The sequence below is a fragment of the Acipenser ruthenus genome, chromosome 5 (genome assembly GCF_902713425.1).
Source record: "Acipenser ruthenus chromosome 5, fAciRut3.2 maternal haplotype, whole genome shotgun sequence".
In the NCBI taxonomy this organism is placed as follows: domain Eukaryota; kingdom Metazoa; phylum Chordata; class Actinopteri; order Acipenseriformes; family Acipenseridae; genus Acipenser; species Acipenser ruthenus.
This window is the reverse complement of record NC_081193.1, coordinates 37,499,372-37,523,054: the sequence shown is the minus strand read 5'-3', so window position 1 is coordinate 37,523,054 and position 23,683 is coordinate 37,499,372. Positions and strand designations below refer to the sequence as shown.

Here is a 23,683-nt window from a genome sequence, read left to right as displayed (position 1 = left end):
GTGTTGTAACATAATTTTAGTTATTCTTATTATTTATTTATTTTTCCTTTTTTTTTTTTTTTAACTTCGCGACTAGTGCAGGTAAAACAAATGTACTTGAAACGAAAGATCACAAATCGTTGTATGTTTTACAAACCAAATTGCGCAATTTGTATTACCGTTTTAAAACCGGGATGTGCAGCATTACAATACATTCAGTCTGACTAAACACACTCAGGCCGCCCAGTCGTAGTAGCAATAGTATTTCAAACAGAAAACAAATTAGCAATGTCTCGGGGGCAGTGGGATTAACAAGTGCTCTTTTTTTTAAATGCTTTGGAGACGGTCATGTGATTGTAACGTAACCCGACCGGAAAACACCGACCATCGCCGCCAATGCTGCGTTTAGAGGAACTAGAGCAGCTGCAAGCTCAACGGACAAGTCCCCGGTAACAAACAACAACAACGCACAAAAACTAGAAGAGCTACACGGAGAACACGGTAGGTAACAGTATTACGGTTTCTCTTTTGGACGTCTGAGTGTGTATACCGAGTGCCTTTTAAAAGCTGTAGACATTTCAAATAGTTTTAAGTTAAAATAGTGCTCGGTGACCACCCCCTTCCCCTCCTTGTGTGTCCATTTCGTGAAGCTTCGTTGTTTCGCTTCACCCTGCAGCCTGACCTCTGCTTGAGCAGGCGATCATAGCCGCAATTTGTACAATCGTAATCCATAACAGTTCAGGGAATAATATTAACCTCGGTGTATAACCACCTTGTAACCGGTGTGACTTCTTATGAAATGTTTATTAAAGTGAAACAAGCATGTTACATTTAGTGAGTTATGAAGAATACGCACTGCGGAAGTGGTTTTAATCAGCAGGAGCTCTGTCTGGCCCACGTGTCTCCGTGAAGGGCGGTGCTATCTAACTGTATTGAAATCTTGTCTGCGATCTGATTACTGACTGTACAGTATGTTATTATTGTGAATCACTGTAGTATTTCAACCATCCAGCCGCTCGGGAGAGTGGGCATGTACTGATTGGCTGTTATATATTTAATTTAAATCAGCTATGAGAACTGCCTATTTAAAAATAAAAAAAAAATCCAATGTACTGAAGTACAACGCTTGTTCCCAGTTGTATTTCTACAAGAATATCGAGTTAAAACACACAAATGTATATGATATAGTATTGTAACAGGGCTGCTTTTAAAACTTCCGATGCAAAAAAGAAAACTGATTCTTCGATCTATTGTAATTTATCGGTGTACTAACTAGAGAATCTTTTGATTTAAGATTGGTTTGCACAGACATGGTATGTATGACACGTAGTACCACGACCGTGCACATCACAAAATAGCTGACTAACCAAGGCTTTACGTCAATGGGAATGGAATTAAGTGCTTTAATATTTTTACATAATATTTATCTTTAATCGTGATCTTGTTGATATGCAGTTTTCATAATGCACAACTATGTTTCTAGAAATTAATTGAAAACCATTAAACTAATTACAGGAATTCCACATACTACAATATTATTCATGTAGCTGTCAAGCGATGTAAGTTGCATGCAGCAGTTTTTGCTTCTCTGACGAAGATAACATTGTTCCGTTTTTATTTTCCTGTTGGCTATTTTTTTAGTTTCCTGTTGGCTATATTTTAGTTTTCACCTTTAGGGGCCTGTAAAAAATATATATATATATATATATATAATATATAAACCACATACGAGTATGTTCTGCTTTTTATTCAACATGAATGTAAACCGATACTAACATCACTTTTGTCTTTTAAAATGCTCAAATTTTAGTTCCCATTTTCAAATGTATGAGAAACTGACACCAAAACCTTCCTGAATAATGTAATACAATTAAGTTACTAGCCTATACCTATTAGTTTTCCATTTAATGCTGACGCTTAAGTGTTTTTAATGTTTATTATTATTATTATTATTATTATTATTATTATTATTATTATTATTATTTCTAAAAATATATTTACATAATGACAATTTTTCACCGAGAAAATGCAATTAGAAAAAAAACAGACGTTACATTTCTGATAAAATAGAAACATAAGGCAAAAACCGCTAGTTTTAAGTCCGTGATTTAAACATCAACATTATTAGGCAGGGTTTCATTGAATACTGTACTTTTTAATTTCTTATCTAGTCTTTTTAAGTCATCACTAACGTTAATGCACCCTTCCCTGAGCAAGGACCATCTCCTTATAATGTCACTTATGTTTTCACATTTAAGTCTTGTATCTTTTTACCACCCTACTTAATATTATATATGGGAAAATAAAGGTGGGTTTGAGTTATCTTTCCTAGAGCCCAGTACACCTCCAGCGTTGAATGGGTCTTACATTCATTGACTGTATTGCAATCAGTGGTGCATGTATTTTATGTAAAATATCTCTCAGTAAAGCATATAATTGTAGACAGCTCATGCATTTTCTAGGTGAAGCATGGAGCTGGCCAACCATGGTCTCATCCTCCTACAGCAGCTGAATGCTCAGAGGGAGTTTGGGTTCCTATGTGACTGCACCGTGGCTATCGGTGATGTCTTCTTCAAGGCACACAAATCTGTTCTTGCTGCCTTCTCCAACTACTTCAGAATGCTCTTCATTCACCAGGACAGGTAATTGGCTTTTAAATTCGTATTATTATTTTAAATAAGCAAGTAGTATTTGTGGAATTGCTCTGTGTGTGTAATTTTTGTTTTTATATTCTCACAAAATCACAAAACATTTATTTTTTTTGGTTTGTAACACAACTTGTAAATGACGGTTAAATTATATTTTAATTGTATTTACATGTTTAAGACGGTGCTATGCCCTCTTGCACATTGCAGACAACTGTCTTACCATTATGTTTTTAGTAGCATTATAACTTTTTAATTGAGTATATTCAGATAGATAGACCTACGAATGCTGGTGTCAGTGATTTTAGGTTTGAACTGTAACACAGACGGAGACTAGGGATAAGCAGCATGAACTTAATCTATAAGTGTATTTGAAATATCATCATATCCCAAATGAAATAACTAAAAACAAGAACCAAGCTTCTTTTTTTAACACAAGCAAAGGGTATGCAGAGCTATTGATACTATAAGAAAGTTGTTTTCCACTACTTTGAATAAAATTCCTTAAAAAAACAATAACGTAGTTCATGCTAAAAAAACAAAAAAAACAACTATATCTGACAAATTTGTTTTATTTTTTTATTTTTTCAGAGATTGTGTCCGATTAAAGCCAGCAGACATACAGCCTGATATCTTTAGCTACCTCCTGAATCTGATGTACACAGGGAAGCTGGCTCCGCAGCTCATTGACCCAGTCCGACTGGAGCAGGGTGTGAAATTTCTGCATGCCTATCCACTGTTACAAGAGGCCAGCCTGGCTGGACAAGGTGTATTTCCACACCCTGAACAGCTTTTTCCATTGGCCACTTCCCTTTATGGCATTCAGATTGCAGATCAACAGGCTGGCCTTCCCAGTAGACTAAGTGCGCCTAAAGCACTTTCCTCCACCTTTGACCAGGAACAGCTTTTGGAGGGTAACCAGCTTGTCTCTGAATCCCGACAAGTCCAGTCCATTCAGGAAGCAGATGCTTCTCATGCTAATCCTTCCACAGCAGAGATGCAGAGCTTGGATGTACCTGCTGTCGACGAAAATCCTGCTGCAAACACGATTCTCCATGTCAAGCCCAGTATTATGAAGAGAAACTCCTCTTTTCGCAAACATTATTCATGCCATCTTTGCAGCAGCCGTTTCAACCAGCGGAGCACCCTGCGGGAACACCTTCTGCTTCACTCTCAGATGTTGTTTCCATCAGCGACCAGCCTAGCCGAGGCAAGCTTGTCCCCGATGCTGTGCAACAGCGCTCCAGAACCAGCCAGGGAGCCAGAGGACACCCCCAAGGGAGGAGGTGACATCATTAGTGACGGGGAGTTTCAGCGGGCCACTGAATCCCCAAGAATGGAGAGTCTGCAGCCCCAGGCAGAGACGCCACCTCCCTCGGACATTGCAGACATAGACAACCTGGAGAGCATGGACCTGGAGCGAGAGGTCAAGAGGCGAAAATATGAATGCTCCACATGTGGCCGCAAGTTTATTCAGAAGAGCCACTGGCGGGAGCACATGTACATTCACACTGGCAAACCTTACAAGTGCAGCGCCTGCGGCAAAAGCTTCTGCCGGGCAAACCAAGCTGCCAGACATGTGTGCCTTAACCAGAGCGCTGAATCATATACAGTGGTAGACAAGCATAGCATGGAACTCTGTTCCAATGAAGAAGGCAGCCAAATGGATGCCATATTCCTCCCGTCCAGTAGGCCATACAAGTGTAACGTATGTGACATGACGTTCGTCAGCCCCAACGAGGTTATCAAGCATCTGTGCTTTGCCCAAAACGCTCAGGTTTTCTCAATGTTGGATAACCAGCCGACACTGCAAAATGAAGAGCCTCCTAAAGACGAGGGTTCAGATTCTGGACATGTAATTACATCTATCAAAACGGAGGACATTTTAGTAGACTAATAATGGGGTATTTTTATATTTGTGTATAAATTTATATGTGTTCTTTTTTATATATTAATTGTGGTGTTCGCATACAATAATCTAAGCAGTTAGCAACACGCATTGTGGGTTTGTGTCGGCATATATCATGGGTGTTTCTCAGTGTTCTTCTATGGGGAAAAATGTAGGCTTCATTTAGGCTATGTGACACCTTCCAAGTTGTACATCTGATTAATTCAAGGCTCAGTAAGAAGGGATAGAAAAGCATTCTCAATGCAGGCCGATTGAACACACAGGGCTGGAGTGGTAAAGATGGAATAGTGCACGGTACATCTACTCATAGATACCCATACACTGTATGTTAATTCCTTTCCTGAGCACCAGTTTGTGCTTGAAAGCAGTAATGTACCACCTTGGAGATGAGGGTAAGGTGGGGTGAGGTGGGGTGAGGTGGGGTAGGTGGGGTGAGGTGGGGTGAGTGGGGTGAGGTGGGGGTAATAATGCGTTGAATGAGAATACGTTTGAACATGCATTTGAGCAAAGTAACATGAGCAATGCAAGCACAGCTTCAGGCTATGGTTTGAGGGCTGTTTTGGCCTAAAATGTCATACTGCAGCAGTTCCTCTCTGCTGAGTAAGAAAAGGGAACTGCTGTTTTCAATTAAAAGGTTGTTTTGAAAGTTTTCCTTCAACATGATGATACTGCTATGTGATGTGCAGGCTACCATCACAAGTTTTATGCTTATAAGAGGAAAACTACAGCTCCCATAGTGCCTTACTCAGCACATCCTGGTCATTTTCATGAAATCAGGGCCAGCCATAAGTGTTTTAATGTAGCCTCCATCCTTCTGAATTTTTTGGGGGATAAAATGTCATGTGCCAATAATATTGTAAAGGAGAATACGTTTTTATCCATGCCACTTTCTCTTGTCGGATAAGTGCCACCACTATGTAGTAATCAATGGAGAACACTGGGTGTTTAATGTTGATAGGACTGTGAAACATAGTAATTGTGTTTTTGTTTAGTTTTTGTGTGCACAAATATGTTTATACTGTGAGATGCCATACTTTTAGCCAATGTATTTCTCTGGAACATGTTTTAATATACCTTTTAAAATATTTGTTATGTTTAGTAAACCTTTATAACTTTATATAATATGCTATATTTACATCAAATATTCTGTATAGCAGAAATGTATATAGCTTCTTTTAGGAACACATTGTCTGCTTTTTTTATTTGTTGGTATATTAGTATTTACACTTTTTTTAATGGTGTTAGTTTTTTTTATTTGTTATTTTTTTATCAAATAAAGTGGCATTGGGGCTGTTGTGGTGGGATTACAAATCAACAGACATTTTAATTATAAAAAGTAATGCAATAAGGCTGAATTTGCAGTTTGCATTTATTGTGGAAATTTCATGGAATCGCAACATCGGTTGAATTTTTTCAGTAGTTGTTTTCAATACAAGTACATACACCTTAGAAAGAGCCGGCTTTATAACAGGCCAGTTATGTCTGGTATTTCAGAGGTCACATTGTGACATAATGTTTCCAAACAAAGGAGTATAGAGAATATGCAGTTGCAACTAAAAAGCATGGAATATTTACAGTTCATTGAAACGTGATGTGCTATATTCAGTCTTCATGGTTCATAGTCCTGAAGTGATAAAATGCAATAGATGAAATACTTGAATAGATTAGGGTATCTTTGTTTTGCTACATTGGTCAAACTTTGATATCTGTTTTCATAAGCAACAATTTGAACTAACCTTTGTCTTCCTTACCTAGGAGGTAGAACATGTCTTTAAAACCAGTGCAAAGTAAAGTAGGTTTCAATGGTGGATACATATATTGTATAGCAAAAACATGGAGATTATTTTTCAGTATATTAAAATATAGGTGACAAGGGGAAATTATTTTGAGTATTGTGAAATGTTAATAGGAATATATACTCTTGAGCAAATTAGTAAACAATTATTACAATGTAACATTTTAAGAAAAAAAATATATATATCATTTCAATTGGTTAAGAACCTGCAATAACAAAGAGATGTTTAAAGTAATTCCTGAAATAAAGCTGCTGAATGTCTATACTTTGGCAGGGGCATGTAAGCATTATACTTGATGCTATAGTACCAGGTGTGTGAAAGTTTCTGTTGTCACACTAGATTTTAGGTTCCTTTTTTTTTTTTTTTTTTTTTACAGTAATCTGTAATTTTACACAAAGATAATTGGTAATTTTATTATTTTTTACATTCCGCTACATTAACTGTAGTACTTGAATAGGGAGCAAATCGACTGCTGTTTCAAGCAGGTTTGGAATTAAACAACCCAGCACACATTGTGAAACAAAATTAGTATTGTGATCTCTCTAAAGTTCTCAGGAATTTAAGCAGTATACTTCCAATGTCTTCTGAAGTGCGGGTTCTGATGAGCCTAGTTTTCACTGTCTTGACAAATAAAAGTTCTAATGTAAAAAAGGAACTGGTTTTTATTTACCCTTTCTTGACTGTCATTTCTGAAGTTAAAGATCATTTGCCCCACACATTGTAAAATACCTAGGGGTTTCTGCAATACAAAATGTCAATACAAATTCTGACCTTCCAGCAAAAAATGTTTTAAGGTTAGTTTGTGATTAGGTTATTGGGCAAGCCTGGGGAGGATGTGAAGTGTCCCCTTTTTATGGCTTACACCTCTCAGTAGCATAAAAACGTTTTACCAAGTCCCTTGGTTTTTCTCTTCAGTATGCATACATTTTCCACAATGCTGGAAGTTTGATTGAAGTAGTTTACTCTCCCTGTTGATTTACTGTTCTTGCAGGTAACAAGAGGAGGAAACTTAAGTACAACCATCAAATGTGTGATAATTGTCATTTTTTTAATGTCTGTGTTAATGTGCTTTTACCTGATTTCAGGAGGTCTTAAGTTATTGTTCACGATGTACGCTAGATCAGCCATTATTATTATTATTATTATTATTATTATTATTATTATTATTATTATTATTTATTTCTTAGCAGACGCCCTTATCCAGGGCGACTTACAATTGTTACAACATATCACATTATACATTATTTCACATTATTTTTACATACAATTGCCCATTTATACAGTTGGGTTTTTACTGGAGCAATCTAGGTAAAGTACCTTGCTCAAGGGTACAACAGCAGTGTCCCCCACTGGGGATTGAACCCACAACCCTCCGGTCAAGAGTCCAGAGCCCTAACCACTACTCCACACTGCTGCCATAAAGTGTTTTTTTTAGAAAAGAGCCAGCACCATCTAGTGAACAGATCATTTGGATCAAGTTAGTTTCAGTATTGCTGGTAATGTACACAGCTGTGCTGGTGCTGGCGCTTACCAATAGAAAGACACTTTTGCTGTTATATCTGTGGCAGGCAATTAGAACTGAAGAGCAGATCCTGAGCTCACAATCAAAGCATTTTAACCCACAATAAGAAATTATTCTAAAACAACATGGTTTTTACTTACCAGAGGAAAGCTAAATAAGACAACCTCCTGTTCTACAGCTATGGCCAAAAGTTTAGCATCACCTAGAATTTTAAGATTAAGACTAATATTTTAAAAAAAAACCAAAAAAAAAACTATGTGAACATAATTTAGATCTTTTATTTAACATCATGTAATCAAAGAAACTGCTAAATGATATTGCAAAAATCTACCAGAAGCCACAATAGTGGCTTAGTGGTTAGGGCTCTGGGCTCTTGACTGGAGAGTCGTGGGTTCAATCCCAGGTGGGGGACACTACTGCTGTACCCTTGAGCAAGGTACTTTACATAGATTGCTCCACTAAAAACCAATTGTATAAATGGGTAATTGTATGGAAAAGTAATGTGATATCTTGTAACAATGGTAAGTCGCCCTGGATAAGGACATCTGCTAAAAAATAATTAATAATTATAATAATAATAATAGTAGTGCAGTATTTCATGTTTGATTTCGAAATGTCACATTTTTGAATGTGTCAGTTTTTTTGTTAAGTGTATGGAAAACCACAGTGGTATGTAATTAAATATGCTAACGTAACATTATTCAGCAGGTTTCATTTGACTTTATGAAGCAAAGTTAGTTAATTCTAATAGGGTGATGCAAAACTTGTGGCCACAGCTGTATGTGTTCACACTTGAATAACATTTAAACTTGAAGTAACACTCTACTCAAAATGTAGTTTGTAGTACTGGAAAACATCAAGGATTGCTGAACGGATCAAAGAGTGCACTCATCTGCAATGCAGAGAATGAAAGTTTGGAGCCCTGCCCAGGATGTATAATAAAATGAACATGGTCTGATCAACGAGCACCAACCACCTTCAATAGCATTTGTCCCACAAGATTGGAACAGATATTGAGACTGTAAGGAGAAGGGTGTGAGATTAACATGAAAAACATGTTGACTGAAAAATGCTCTGTAAAAATAGATAGATAAACAAATTAACGTATTCTACGGCATGTATTTGCCTTCACTATAAGGAGTAAAACTGCAGATTTTACATTTACTTTTATTCAAGTTCCAGACGATGTTAAACAAGTTTTCGGCTAAACTAAGATGCTGTCACATGCCTTTCTGGATTGAGGATATCAAAGACACAGGGGTTTGGAGCAACAGAACACAGAACGTTAGGTTACTTATCGTAACCGTGGTTCCCTGAAAGAGAAGACAACCACCAATGAACATTATGTATGGGATATGCCTGCCCATTGGGTAGGTATCGCTGAGCTCTCTATACCAGAGCTGCCGATAGGCCCCTTCCTGGGATGATGCACTCGGTCCCGCCCACCGAGGGAATAAAACTGTCATCCTGAGGAAGCCATTTCTCTTTTTCCATCGAACCCGTGAGGGCGACCAATGCGACCTCGCGGTTGGTGGTCGTCTTCTCTTTCAGGGAACCAGAGTTACGGTAAGTAACCTAACGTTCCCTTCCAATTCGAAGACGACCACCAATGAACATTATGTATGGGATAATGTATACCAGAGCCGTCGCGAGGGAGAAGGAACGACAGTATATGAGGGATGCACTAGCACTGTCTAACCCAGGGGTTAGTAGTGTGAACATACACCCTCAAGGACCCTCGTGCCTAATGATGGCATGGCAGGGTCTACCACATTAAGGCGATAAAACCTGGAGAAGGTATGCGGCGTAGCCCAGCTAGCCACAGTACAAATATCAGACATTGAAGACTCTGAAGAGGGCTCAAGATGTAGCCAACCCTCTAGTGGAATGTGCGGCTACCCTGCCAGGTGGGGGCAAGCCAGCATCATCACACGCAGCCGAGACTGTGTCCACAATCCAATGTGACAGATGGTGCTTTGAGAGGGGCTGTCCTAGGGTCCGTGTCCCATGATAGACAAAGAGCTGGTCAGACTGATGCAGAGCTCTTGGCCTATCTCCTGGGAGGGCGTAACCACCGAACACCCTTCAAAAAATGGGTCGCTAGTATATAAGAGCCTGGGACACTGAGTCAGTGGGGAGATGGCACGCAGATATTATTGCTAGGTACACTTTCAATGTAGAGGTGGATCGACCCGCCTCTAACAGATCTTGCAGAAACTGCAAATTAGTTGCTATAGGGCAGTAATTGGGGCCATGCACTGGTTTTGAAAATATTTCCACATATGACGTGTAACGCCACTGTGAAGGAGGCCCTAGCATTCTGCAGTGTACTGGCAACTGCGTCTGAGAGCCCTAAGGCGGAGAGGCGGTCCCATTCAGGGGCCAGACCCACAGTTGGAGTCTGCCTGGTCCTGGGTGACAAAGGGTGCCTTGCACCTGACTGAGGAGGCTGGCCTTGCAGCTGCTAGCAGCGGTTTAAAAACCAGAATCTCCTCGGACATCTAGGGGGCCTTGTCTCTCCTGACCTTCTCGAAGAAGGCATGGAGCAGCGGTATCGGCGGGAAAGTGTAGAAAACACATTGGGCCACTCGTGGGCTGCTCTCAGCTCCCACGCATTTATGTGCAGGGATGTCCAGCGATCCGACCAGGGTCTGCAAACTCCTCTGCCTTCCCAGACCGTCCCCCAACCAGAGTTGGGTGTGTCTGTCATCACCAATTGATGGTTGTGTTTCACTCCCATCTTTCCTTCATTCAGGTGAGAGGCTTGCCTCCACCATCGTAAAGCTTCCCAGCATAGGTGAGTAACCCTAGTTGGGTGGGTGATGAAGCCGTGGCCATCAGACCCAATAGTTTTTAACACAACACCAACTGTACTGTGAACCCTTGTTAAACAGGGCCAGACAGCTGCGAATGGCAGCTGCGAATGGCAGCTACTCTGTCGTCCGAATCCAGCCAGAGACTCGAGTAGACCGTACTTTACACCGGTATTAATTGGCTCTGGCATCGTTGAGGGTGAGACCCAGCCTCAACAGATGCTTCGTCACAAGCGCTGTGTGGGCCACTGCTCCTTCCTGTGACTGGGACAGATCAACCAGTCGTCCAGGTAGTTCATCACCCTGATCACTTGCAGCCGCAATGGAGCTAGGATGGCATCCATGCACTTTGAAAACGTGCGGGGGGCTAAGGAGAGGCCGAATCACAGCACGGAAAACCCAAAGACGCTCCCCTGAAAGGCGAAGCAGAGATACTTCCTGTGCACTGGACGAATAGGAACGTGGAACCTGTGTTCTTTCGGTCCAATGTGATAAACTATTCGCCCGGCTGGACAGCCTGGCGAGTACGGCGGACGAAGAATAGCTTGTTAGATCATAGATTGGGTTGGTAGAGGAGAGACCTCTAGAGAAAACATATAAAAGGAGTTGTCTTGCTTGATGAGGAGAGGTGTGGCCTCCACGACCGCACAGCATCTCTCGAGAATGGAATAGGTAGCGGATGCAAACCTGAATCCCTCGAGGATGGAATAGGAAAATGAAAGGATGGAAGAGTAGAAAGTTTAGGACATTGAGCACTAAGCACATAGCAGGCTAAGTCCTGAGCAAATGATAGGAAAAAAGGACTGAGCCTGTTTTGAGGTAAGAAACAGCGCATGAGCTGCGAAAGGATAGGTGTACAATGCGAACCCCCCTTATCCGAAGGCAGAGGTGGCGTAGCCTGACCCGAGGTCAGGGCAGTGAGATCACTTGCCCCCTAAAAGAAAAACAAGAAAAAGACCACGTGCCAACGCATAGGAAAAAAAACACGAGACAACAATAAAAAGGGGGTTAAATAGGTGTATGGATTATGTGTATGTATAACTATACTTATATCTCCCGCTCAATGTAGAGGAAAAACCCTTTGTGGGAGTAACCCTCTGGTGTCCCAGCAAAGAGATAGCCCCCACTCTGGGCAAGCTAGCAATACTTTGTTGAGCTGTGAAAATGTCAGAAATGGAAGAGCGAATGTACAAGTCAACTGCTGAAGACTAGCGCCCCAGACTCTTAATGAGATGCTGGTTGATTCTCGTCTTGGCTGCCGATGTTGCTGCACCGATCCTGAAGGAGTGAGGGGTGTAGAACTGGGGCGGGGGGTCTGCCTTGGAGATCAGGGAGGCCAAGTGGGAAGAGAACCAATGTCTTGATACAACTGAACAGGAAGAATTAATGAACAGCGGGTCTGATGGGAGGAGGGGTTTCCTACATGTGAGGTATCTAGACATGGAACTATAAGGGCAGAGAGAAGAGTTAATTTTTGACAGCTGAATGAACTGGCCTTGATGAAGCTAATCTGTCTTGGAAGTGTGTAGTAGGAGGATGAAGTGGGATCTGGGAACCAATGAGAGGTCACAGGAACGGATGCCAGTGGAGGGAAAGCTGGCGATTGATGGAACTGTGAACTCTGTGCATCTGAGGAATCTACACATTGTCTCCATGCATAGGTAGCTGAAAGGATTGAAGCAGCCACTTTGAAGGATTTGTATTAAAGTGAATAAAATGTCCACAGATATAAGTAACCGCGATAGTAAAGCTGGGGCTATGCTTTTGATGACTGGTGGTCTGAGGCTTTCTGTTTTTTTTTAGATAGTTGTGCTGCTTTAGGAGTTTGATGTTGGTTGAGGATCTGGTTAAGCTGGTTCAAGAAATGTTCTAAAATAATCTATTTTCTGTAAACCTTGCATGGGATTTTATATCCCTACCAGGTGCACAGTAAGTGGCCAAAACACACATAATAATGTGTTTAAATTGCCAACAAATTTGCCAACAATTGCATGAATTTTCAGCAGTATACAGCAGCACTGGTGTTAAATGTGTTATCTATACACTGAGTGAACCGAGGATTGGTATAGTTAACCAGATGTTTTAACAGCTAAAATAATTTGATGTTTCCTGACCTGTGGTTTAAGGGATTGCTAGCACTGTGGGTTGAGACACCTGTTCTTTTCCCCAGTATGTCTTTAGGTTACTAATACAGACAGCACAGTATAGTATTCATATAGTGTTGTCATATAATTTCTTCAATGCATCACAATTCAGTTAGTACAGCAGGCAAGTTTTGTAAGGCTAGCTTTATTTAAATGAAATTTAACAATAATGTGTTTCCATAGTATTAACAGCTCGGAAACTACAAAAGATAGAATCAAATCCATGCTACCGTTATTATAAGTTTATTTTTTTTAGAAGCTATGTGTTATTTATTATTACAATATGATTTAAGGTACATAGGTATACAATTTGTACAAATGTTACCAAGTTCACATTTAGGTTATGATATAAAAAGCACAAGGAAATTAATGCAAGCAACCTAATCTCTGGAGTTGATTGTGGTTGTTCAAATATCTCCTGTAAGCTAATGCCTAAAATTAGATTAGAGAAAGGAGCTGCTATCTTCATACACAGAACTTTATTTCCTCCTCACATTCTCGTAATTTTTTTCTCAGTTTTTTCCTTAGAATCGTGGGTGGCAAGCATAATTTATAATAATAAGCTAATAAGCTAGGAGGGTATTTTTTTATTATTATTTATAACTTAATGTTAATTCTGAGAATGGGTTTCAAAGTGTCACAGCGGTCCTGCAAAATAAACAGCTCTGCTTCCCATCCTTTATCCAACTATGTTGCACAGTGTTCTTGTTGAGCACCATGCTCATTGGGCCCAATGAACATTTCCCACCTGCATTAAGCACAGATCTGTTTTTTTTTTTAAGTATAATCCTCCACTCATGGGCTTGTATGTGAGGCATTGACCCTTAGCCCCAAATATGACATAATTTCTGTTTTGAGCCCGGTGAGCTCACTCTTCCAAGAATACCTTACATACAACCCTTACTGGACCTGAAGGAACCCATTGACTGAAACAGCATTGATAGCATGTTCAAAAACAGGGTTAAGGCAGTGCAAATGCAGCTTTCATGTTCAACTAGGTACTGTAGTTCATTTTAACTCACCCACCTACCCCAAACCTCCCATCCATACAGAAAATCTTTTAGACACAACAGCTATGTTGTATGAGCTCTTCCTGTTTGCACCTATGATTCTGCATTCATATTTTACCCAGTACAATCTGCAAATAAGAAATTCATAACTGGAGATTAATCATAGAAGATGCCAGCAGGGGGAGTCATGCCACTATGTTCTGCAGGGCTCAGGGCTTTACCCAATTGAAAACTGCAAGAAATAAGCACGTATTTATTACACCGATAGGCATTACTTGATAAATACTGTATTTAATGTAATATAATTTTTTCAGATACCTTCCATCAAGTGTAGTGTGTACAACTGTATATACTAAGATTGCTAATACTAGTACAATGTTGTTTGGTGCTGTATTTGCCCATATACAATACATTTTGGTCCAGTTTACTGTTAAATTGTCTCAGTAAGGCAGGGTCAATTTTATATATTAAAGGGTCACTGTACATACTTGTTTTTCATGCAGCGTATTGAAGCAGAGCTCTATATGTGTTATAGTAGGCATCGTCATAACCATTCAAAAGCAATGGTTGAACACTTACAGTTTAATGTTTCAGGCAGACCCATTGTTAGAATTACATGAGCATGGAACACTTTTTAATCATTTTTATTCTTTTCAGAGGAGGTACAATAATTTAAAATGTAGAATGTGCAGAGATCATCGTGTAATTTAAAAAGCTTTAGATCACAGTGCCAGGGACTAACCAGCTGTTGACAAAATAAAAATAAAAAATGTAATTAATTATTAAAATTACTGGTGGACTAAAAAAGATTGTGTAAATCATAAAGGTTTCATCTACACAAAATAATAATGAATTAATTGTCCCCAGGCTGTCAAAACTCAAAAGTGGATTCACATAATCCGATGATCACTTGATGACAACTGTATGTTTGTATGAAGAAAAAAAACGACATTAGTTGTCTATTACCGAACATAGAGGCTTTAAAGTTACTTGAAACTGGCCTTTAACAGGACACTTGTACCATGTTCATGTAATCTAATTACAATAAAGCCTGCGATAACAGCATACAGCATAGACAGGGATAAAGGACAAAAGGGCTTATTTTAGATACATACCATATACAAGGAAATACACTGAGTACTTTCTAAAACAAAGGACCATACAAGCCTCCACAATCCCTGGCAGGTTATAATAATGGAGGAGTGGACAGTCATTAAGTCAGCAGACATCACATTAATTACAAGCTCATCAGGCTAAAAGCATTGAAAGTTGTTAGGTCACAGCTGTGAAGAACAGTGGATGAAGCTCCTGGTTGTGTCCAGGGTTGTCTTTCTGACAGGAATGATGCGGCAGGTAAGTAGGTAGGTAGGTAGGTATGTCTTATCCCTCGTGCACTTGCACGCTATGAGAGCTCTTCCTGTGTGCATTCAGGAGTCCTCAGTTTTCTTTTCCTGCTTTCAGATTGTGGCTTCCACAGATATTACCTGCTTACTTCATAGATCTGTACGGAGAAGATTAAGTAACAGTTAGACTTTAAGTGACACATGTACGTGCATAGTTTATAAGAATGTGATGTTCTACATTATTGCTTTTTACTGATAACCTCAATGGTTCTCTGTGTTCTTTTTTGGAGGGACAGTGTACAACAAAAATTGTAGTCCTAATGTCCTCTACATGACATGGGTTAAACTTTGTTTATGTGTTATTGTTTACATGGTATTAAAAGAGCAGAAATGTAACATTGTTTTTAAAGCTATTTTGTGATAATGGGGTGTCTCCCAGAATAATGAGTTTAGCTTTAGAAAATGACATGTTTTATCATTTAGGCATTATCCAGGGGTGTTTGTTTGACATCAAGTCGAAAAGAAACCACTTTTTATTTTTTTTGTTGCTATAAACTGGTTACAGGAAACAAAGACAATGTGTGGTATGTACTGTATATGTATATATATTATATATAGTACAAATACACTTAGATGCAGAGGTTTCAAAGCATCACAATTGATTTTTCTTCCAGCCAAATAGCTATAATGCTGACTTCTTGCTTATCCCTATCCATCCGTGAAGCAGAGGTTGCTTTTAGACATCTTATTTGCAACACTATGGGGAATAGCCTGCCGGTCCAAGGTGAGGCTGATGCAAAGGATGGCAGACAATATATTACTACTGTATTTCATGTTGACTTCTGCAGTGCTGCACTTCTGCGGATTAAACATTCGGCTGGGTATTCCCTTTTCCACACAAAGATCTAAACTCTAGGATTTGCATGGAAAGTAGAGCTTAAATATGTGGTCTTGCATATTATTATTAGAATTTATTTTTTTGGCAAATGCCTTTATCCAAGGCATTTTATCCGATCAATAAATGTGAGGCCATTTTTTATATGCATATCCCTAAAATAATTATAGTTGATCATAATTCAGTAAAAAAAAAAAGTTTTGCGTGAATGTTAGTTTTACACAGCAGAATTAGGCTAATATACAAAACACTGGTTTGGGGAGATAACTCCTGTTGCTCAAGCAATTTTTTTATTAATAAAGGTGACCTTGTAAAATGGTAACTGACCATCTTTTGAATATTTACACAAATGTAGTTATGACAACAGGCAACATTAGCAGTTTACAATGTTATTACAGTTGGAAAAACAAGTCTGTTTGGCTTACTTAATTTAACATTTAACACATGTAAAAGCCAAGCATGTCTTTCTTCTAAGTAGGCAAGGTCAATTATTGCATACTTGCTTTGAAACCGAAAGATAATTAAAAGCTTTTTTACAATGAATCTGTTCCCACTTTCAGGCCAATCACCTCTTTGTACCAATGAGCTTGACAGAAGATATCAGAAAGCTATATTTCTTAATATATTTTCAAAATTTCTCAATGTTATATTTTGGCGATTTACTAAAGAAAAATAAAGTATAAAATCTACAGCTGCTTCAAATTTCAACTTCCTAGATTTTCTGGCTTATTTTACAACAGGAAACAGATGTAGTGGCATCATTCCATGGACTTTCAATCTGATTTCAGATAATTCTGACAGGAAACATTCTCTCCTTTGGGCTATATAATGCTAATAGCTCTGATAACTATGTTTTGACCAACAAAAGACCCGGATATTTTGGAAAACACAAAAATTAAAATCTAAGAAAACAATATCATACCTGTGTTTGCCTCAAGATACTGTTTGTTCTGAAAGGTCCTGGCTGTGCAAATCTTCACTTACTGCTTCTTGGCTTGCTTCTTCTTTCACCACTACCCAATCTTCTTTTTTGATCTCTGGCATCTCACTCACTACTTTGTCATCTACTGGTGTCATGCTTTCAAGATCTTCTACAACAGATTTGTTGCTCTGTATAGGTACTTCTATGGCAGGGGTATGGGTTTGCACATCTTCTGCAGTCAGTATCGGGTCTTGTCCTTCTTTCTTGACCTCTGTCACTGTTTGGCTTTCCACTTCCTCTGTTGTTTGTTTTTCCACCACTGATGTCTGGCTTTCTCTAACCTTAACCTCATTTGTCACTGATCCATGGCAAAATAAGTTTTCTACCAATACTTCCTGACTTAGTACTTCTTCCTTCACTTCTGTTTGGCTCTGAATAGCTACGACTGGTATCTCGCTTTGCAGAGCTGCTGCCACTGGTGTTTCACTTAGTGCTTCTTCTACAACTGCTGTTTCAACAGTGACACCTTCTACCATTGCTGTTTCACTTGTAGCATCTACTGGCGGTACTGTTTCTCCTACCACTACTTGGCTCTGTACTTCTGCAACTGGTTCTGTATCTTCTTTAACTAATATTTCGCTTGGTACATCTACCACTGTTGTCTTGATTTGTCCCTCTTCCACGGCTGTTTCTTGACTGTGTACATCTTCTTTAACTGGTTTTTGGTTATCTGTGTCTTCTGCCACTGGTGTTTCACATGATGCCTCTGTCACCGCTGGTGTCTCACATTCTTTATATTCAACCATTGGTTCTTGGCTCTGTACTTCTACAACTGGTTCCTGACTCACTTTCTCTTTTACCACTGGTGTTTCGCTTGATACATCATCTGCCACTGTTAGCTTGCTTGGTACCTCTTCTTCCACTGTTTCCTGTCTATTTGCATCTTCCTCCTCCTCCTCAGTCTTTGTTAGTAGATTTTCTACAACTGTAGTTTGACTCAAAAGATCTTCTACCACTGGTAGCTGGCTCTGAACCTCCACTTGCTGGCTCTCAACATCTTCCTCCACTGCCTGAGTCTTTACATCAATAACCGTCTGGACCATTACTTCTACAACTTCCTGTGTTTCTTCCTCATTCAGATGGCTCTCAACTTCTGCCACCACTTCTTGACTCTCTACATTCTCTGCCACTTTGTTGTTCTTTTTAACTTCTTCCACTACTCGACTCTTCACTTCCTCCACTTCTTGACTTTTGATCACTTCATCTGTCTCTTGGTTCTTAATAACTTTTTCCTTATCTTTGACTTCTTCTTCCTGGCTCTTATGTTCCTCTTCCACCTCCTGGCTCTTTATTTCCTCAGCCACTAATTTGCTTTCAATTTCTTCCACCACTTCTTGGATCTTTACTTCTTCAACTGGAAGGCTTTCTATCCCCTTGACTGTCTGGCTCAGAGCTTCTTCAGCAACTGCCTGGCACTCTTCTTTAAACACAGCTGTGACCTCTTCCAGCCCAGCACTGTTCTCAGTCTTGTCCTGGACTCCCTCCTCTGTGTGTGTCTCTAACAATGCTGGACTCTGTGTCACTATGCCAGTTGCTTCAGCACGCTCAGTTGTTTCTTCTCCCTTTGTTTCCACCTGCTCATGTAATACTGTTTCTGTTACTTCTGTTGAAGTCCCAAAAATAGGTACAAGGTTTTCTTCCACCAAAGCACCATGGTCTTTTGTGACTTTTTCAGCTTCCTCTATTACTGTGGGTTGTGTCTCAGTGTTTTCCACACATGTTGTAGAAATTATTTCCTCTTCAATCTGTGGCTCAGATGCCTGAATCTCATTCTCAGGTAATGCAACTTCTGGAGCTGCTAGCTGTATTTCAGGAGCATTCTGTACTTCTGGGACCACAATCTCAACTTCAGATTCACTTGCCTTCTCTGTAAAGTTTTCAACAGCATTCTGGATAATCTCCTGAACAATCATTGTGCTCTGTTTTTCAATGGCTACTGTCTGAATTACATGTTCTTTCTCTACTGCTTGAGTTTTAGTATCCAATGTTTCAAAATGTTCATGGATCAAGTTTTCATCAGGCATTCCACTGGTAGCAGCTTCAATTACAGCTTCAACAATTGCAGCTGCAGTCTCAGCTACTGTGTGTTCAACCACAGTTGTGCTTTCAAGCACATCTTTAAACTTTACCGAGACAGCCTTTCCTGAGTCTGTGGTCACCTTTACTGTGTCAGGCTTTACAGTTTCTGATGGTGGGTCAATAATGCTGACAGTTTCTTTAACAACCTGCTCTTCAATTGCAGCTGCTGTTACAGCAAATTGAGCTTCCTGGACTTCTGAAATCTCAGTTGCAGGAGTTTCAGTTATTGAGGCAGTTACCTCCTGTGGCACAGAATGGATGACTTCAGCTGGAACCTGGTGGACATCAACAATTTCTTGAACTTTTGCAAGTTCATGTAATTGTTCTTCAATGGTTGACTTTTCAGTTACTTCTACATGGTGGGTGCAAATGAGCTCCTCGACTGTTGCTTCAGCTGGACCTTCAGCTTCAAACAATGGTGTATTTGCTATAACCAGTTGCTCTTCATAAAGCTCAAATTCAGCTTGCACTCCATTAAGCTCCACTTGTTGTGCTGAATTAAGTTCAGTTGTCTCCTTCTCATATATTTCAGTTTCTGGTTCTGAGATCTCTGCTTGTTTTTGTCCTTCAACAGCTTCTTCCAGATCAACACTGGTTGCTGCAGGTTCTGGTTCAACTTTGGGTTGCACTGATTCAATATCTTTCTTTATCTCTATTTCCACAATCTGTGAGACTTCCCCCACTGCTTGTTCTACAAGGGGTTCCTTGGATGTCTCAACGATCTGTTCTACTGCTTTGGTTATTTGGGATTCTGGCTCTCCTTTGATCTCAGCCACTTTAACTTTTGTTTCAATCTCCTCAACTGCCTCTTCTACTACCTCAGTCTTGGCTTGCTCTGCTATCTCCTGTTGAATGAATTCTTTAGCTGCTTGTAGTGGCAATGTTTCAGGCTTCTGTTCAGCAATTACTTCTGTGGAAATTGCATCCATGACAGTGATGACCTCCACTGTGGTTTTTGGAAGACTTTTCTCAACTGCTTCCAGTCCTTCGGTGGCCAGGCCTGTGCAATATGCAACTGCTTCTGCGTCTGTCTGTTCCACATCAGCTTTCACGTCTTCTTTTACAGCTGACTCCACCACCTGCACTGCTGTTGCTACAATAGCCTCTTCTGTTGTTGTAGCTGCCTCAGTGACAGATAAGGCAACGGGAGTCAACTTCACCCTTTCAGCAACTTCCAGCAATATACCCTCTGTTTTTTTAACTTCATATTCTTCGGTAACCAGTACAGGCGTGGCATCTCCTGATGTTGCTGCAGACTCGTTTAGCTGTGAAACTGCTGACACCATTTCAGTCTCCTCAGCAAAGGACTCTTCATGTACCTGTTCGAATGCTGTAACTGCCTCTGAAGTCAGTTCCACAATATCTTCAGCAATAGTGTCATCCTGGGTGATCTGAGCTGACACTTCCACAGCTGAGACAGGGTCTTCCACTAGCACTTCTTCAGCTATGTCACTGAGCTGCTGGTGTGTGCTTATACTTTCAATTCTCTGTGCAATTATTTCTTCAGTAACTGTTGCTGATATCCAGGATGGTGATCTTTCTTCAACTGTTTCAATCTTCTCAGCAACAGGTTTCTCTTCCTCAGAAACTGCCTTTGCCTCTTGGGTGACAGCAGCAGCTGCTGGTTTAACCTCTTCAGTTACAATCTGAACTTCTGATAGTTGTTTTACTTCTACTGTAGTCTCCTCTTGCAGGACAATCTCAACTTGTTCTGGCTCTGCAGTATCATATTCTGACAAGGGGACAACAGCTGGAGTATCGAAGTCCTCTTCACCGGTTTCTGTTGCCACAGCCTCTTTTCTGGCTTCATCTGCTGGAATATGCTCTTGCTTGGCATCAGACCTCTTCTTTTTGCGCCCTGGCATTAGTTTCTTTAAAGAAAATGAGGATTCCTCTTTTCCAACTTCGCTGTCTGAAGGAACTTGTTCAGTAGCAGGAGCTGCAACTGATTCCTCTGATTTGTCTTCCAGCTTGGGTTTTCTTCTCGGGGTAACTAGCCTCTTAAATGATTCCCAAGTAGACACCCCTTCTCCATCAGAGGGACTTCCAGCTTGCTCTGGTGAGGAACACGCTTGCTCATGGTCTGCTTCTTGAGAGCCTGTTATTGGAGATTCTGCTGTTGCATCCTTACTTTTTTCAGATTCCTCAACTGATTTCTCGACTTCCACTGCTAACTTTGGAGACTCATCATCTGAGTCTGATGTCTTCCTAGTCCTCTTTTTGGATGACCCTACACAGATCAGCGCTTCCCAGGACACAGACGTGTCAACTTTCTTTTTGGGCTCTTCAGTGCTCGGTTCTAAATTCAGTTCCTCCTCATTGGCTTTGGACACTTCCTGTTTCTCAGCAAATGTTGAACTCTCTGTTGAAGACATAGTTGCGCTTTTAGGCTTTTCAATTGACTCGTCTTCTTTGTCACTCTCAGAAGGCCTTTTGACTCGCTTCTTTGACGTGACCATCTTTTTGAATGAAGCCCAGGGTGTAATTCCATCCTTTTTCCTTTCTCCATCAGAAGTAGCACCATCCCCTTCTGTTTCAAGCCCAGTCTCTGTCTGGTCTGTGTCTGCAACAACATTCTCAGTAGATTCTTCAGGTGAAGAGGGTAAGCTCTCTACTTTTTGTCCTTCTGCAGATTCAGTGGAAGATTGCAGCTGCTCAGTCCCATTTTCACATGATTCAGTAAGCTTTGACTCTTCCTCTTTCTTTCCTTTGTGTTTCTTTCCAGACAATTTTTTCAATCCAGTCCCATTGAAAAGCTTTTTAAGTGGGCTACCTTGTAGCTTGGCTTTTTCTTGGGAAGATAACAGTTCAGCCTCAGTTGTGACACCTTGTGGCAGTTTGATTGTGGATGAGTCCTCTGGAATTGTTTGTTCTACAGCATCTTTTACCGTTTCTGCTGTTGGTTTTGATTCAACTGCAGGTTCACTCTGCTGAACCTCTTCTTTCGTTACTTTGTCTTGCTCTGCTTCACTTTTCACCTCTGGAACCTCTGCTTCTGTTTTTTTCTCTGGAACACAGCTTTGAAGGTCTGCCACCTTTTCCTCCACAATCTCAGGAACAGCATCCAGACCCTCAGCAGCTACATCACTTTTAACCTTTTCTGTTTTCTGCTCTGCTGCTGCTTCAGGTTCTTTCTCTGTGGGTTCTGATACATCCTCTGTTGCTTCAGTGACTTTTTGTGTTGCAGGTTGTTCTGGCTGCGGTACTGTGGCTGTCTCTTCTATTTTTTTCTCAACCTCTGTTGGAGCCTCCTCCTCTTTTACCTCTGGTTCCTTTGTTTCTTCCTCAGCATCTGCTTCAATACTTCCAACAACAGGCTGTTCTTCTTCTTTAGGCTTTTTAAAACTGGTCTTTTTTCTCAGATTGGAAAACAACCCCTGAGAGAAAAACCTCTTAAGTGGGGATTGTGTTTCCTGTAATGGAGGGCTGGTTGGAGACTCTGCTGGTTTCTCTGGTTCTTTAACTGTTTCTGTTACCTCTGCTGCTTCTGCTGCTTCTTCTGGCTTTTCACTGGCTTCCCCATTGATTTTTTCTGAAGTTTCCTCAGCAACAACAGGCTCAGTTGCAGTTTCGGCCACATCTTTCTCTTCAGGTGCACTTTCTTCCTCCTCAGATGGTTTGGTTTCCTCTGTCGCAGCCTCTGCCTTTGATTCCTCAGTGACTTCTGAGCTGCTTGCTTCACCTTCCTCATTTTTTACAGTAAGCAGTTGGACAGGCTCAGTCTTTTCATTCTTATCTTTCTTCAATGTAAATTTAAAGCCTACAAATTTGAAGACCTTTTTAAATCCAACTTCATTTGCCTCAGGCTCACTGGGCTTCTCCTCCTTCTCTGTCTTTTCCTCAGTTGGAGACTCCTTATTCTCAGCCTGTGAATCCTTTTCTTTTTCCTTCTCCCCGTTCACTTGAGACACGACTTCTTCCTGTACTGTTTCCATCTTCTCAGACACTTCTTCTTTCTGGGACACAGCTGTGGAGTCGCTTTGCCCAACTGCAAATAAAAAATAATAGAAAGTCATTTTAAATACAAATTTAGTTTTACTTTAGTTATAAATTAGCAGTTTCCTTGTTTTGCAAAACTCCTTTTCTGTGGTAATTAGTGCAGTGACTCCTGCTCTATAAGCAATAACATTCTTTATCGTTCCATTTTTTAAATTTTTTTGTGAATTAACATTTACGTTAAATCTGTTGTATGTTTCTATATAACATACTAGAGGATACACAATTAAAGTAAGATATCTATTTAAAATATTAAGCATTCACACACTTCAGGCAAGTATGTTTATATAGAAACTAAATCCAAAAATACAATGCTAAAGTAAAGCTAAAAGTTCACCACGTGGTCGCCACCATGTCTTAAATATGTAACATTAGGGAGAATAAATAAAAGAAAATCTACTCTCATAGCCCACTACAATATCTCACCAAACTCATACATATATTCTCAAATGATCTTTCTTTAATAGTAGCATGTACTAGGTAATGAGTCATATCTATGTTGCTGTCTTTCAGCAAAACAGTCACTTTTGCTCATCCCACTGCCAACTAAGTGGAAAGACAATAGAAAAA

At 40.1% G+C, this 23,683-nt stretch overlaps 2 protein-coding genes across 4 annotated transcripts in view; one reads left to right on the top strand and one right to left on the bottom strand.

Moving 5' to 3' along the window:
- Positions 1-192: 192 nt before the first annotated feature.
- LOC117402578 (zinc finger and BTB domain-containing protein 2-like) lies at positions 193-4,713 on the top strand. Its single transcript, XM_034921236.2, has 3 exons — positions 193-480; positions 2,442-2,621; positions 3,216-4,713. Exons 2-3 carry the CDS (start codon positions 2,449-2,451, stop codon positions 4,519-4,521), a joined length of 1,479 nt encoding a protein of 492 aa, XP_034777127.1. The 5' UTR covers positions 193-480; positions 2,442-2,448; the 3' UTR covers positions 4,522-4,713.
- An 8,224-nt stretch (positions 4,714-12,937) lies between these two features.
- Positions 12,938-23,683, bottom strand: part of LOC117402951 (A-kinase anchor protein 12-like) — a 60,755-nt gene continuing 50,009 nt past the window's right edge. For all 3 annotated transcript variants that reach the window (XM_059024126.1, XM_034004667.3, XM_059024127.1), the window contains 2 exons: positions 16,979-23,105; positions 12,938-15,319 (listed from right to left, as the gene is read on the bottom strand). In XM_059024126.1, the coding sequence (XP_058880109.1) occupies positions 16,990-23,105 (6,116 nt within the window). In that variant the 3' untranslated portion in view covers positions 12,938-15,319; positions 16,979-16,989. The remainder of the gene's footprint in view (positions 15,320-16,978; positions 23,106-23,683) is intronic.

What these genes read in the sequence shown, in the direction of transcription:
- LOC117402578 (XM_034921236.2), top strand. Translation starts at nt 2,449, where the DNA reads ATGGAGCTGGCCAACCATGGTCTCATCCTCCTACAGCAGCTGAATGCT. An exon ending in CTCTTCATTCACCAGGACAG is followed by an intron (nt 2,622 to 3,215) that starts GTAATTGGCTTT and finishes TTATTTTTTCAG; the next exon opens with AGATTGTGTCCGATTAAAGC.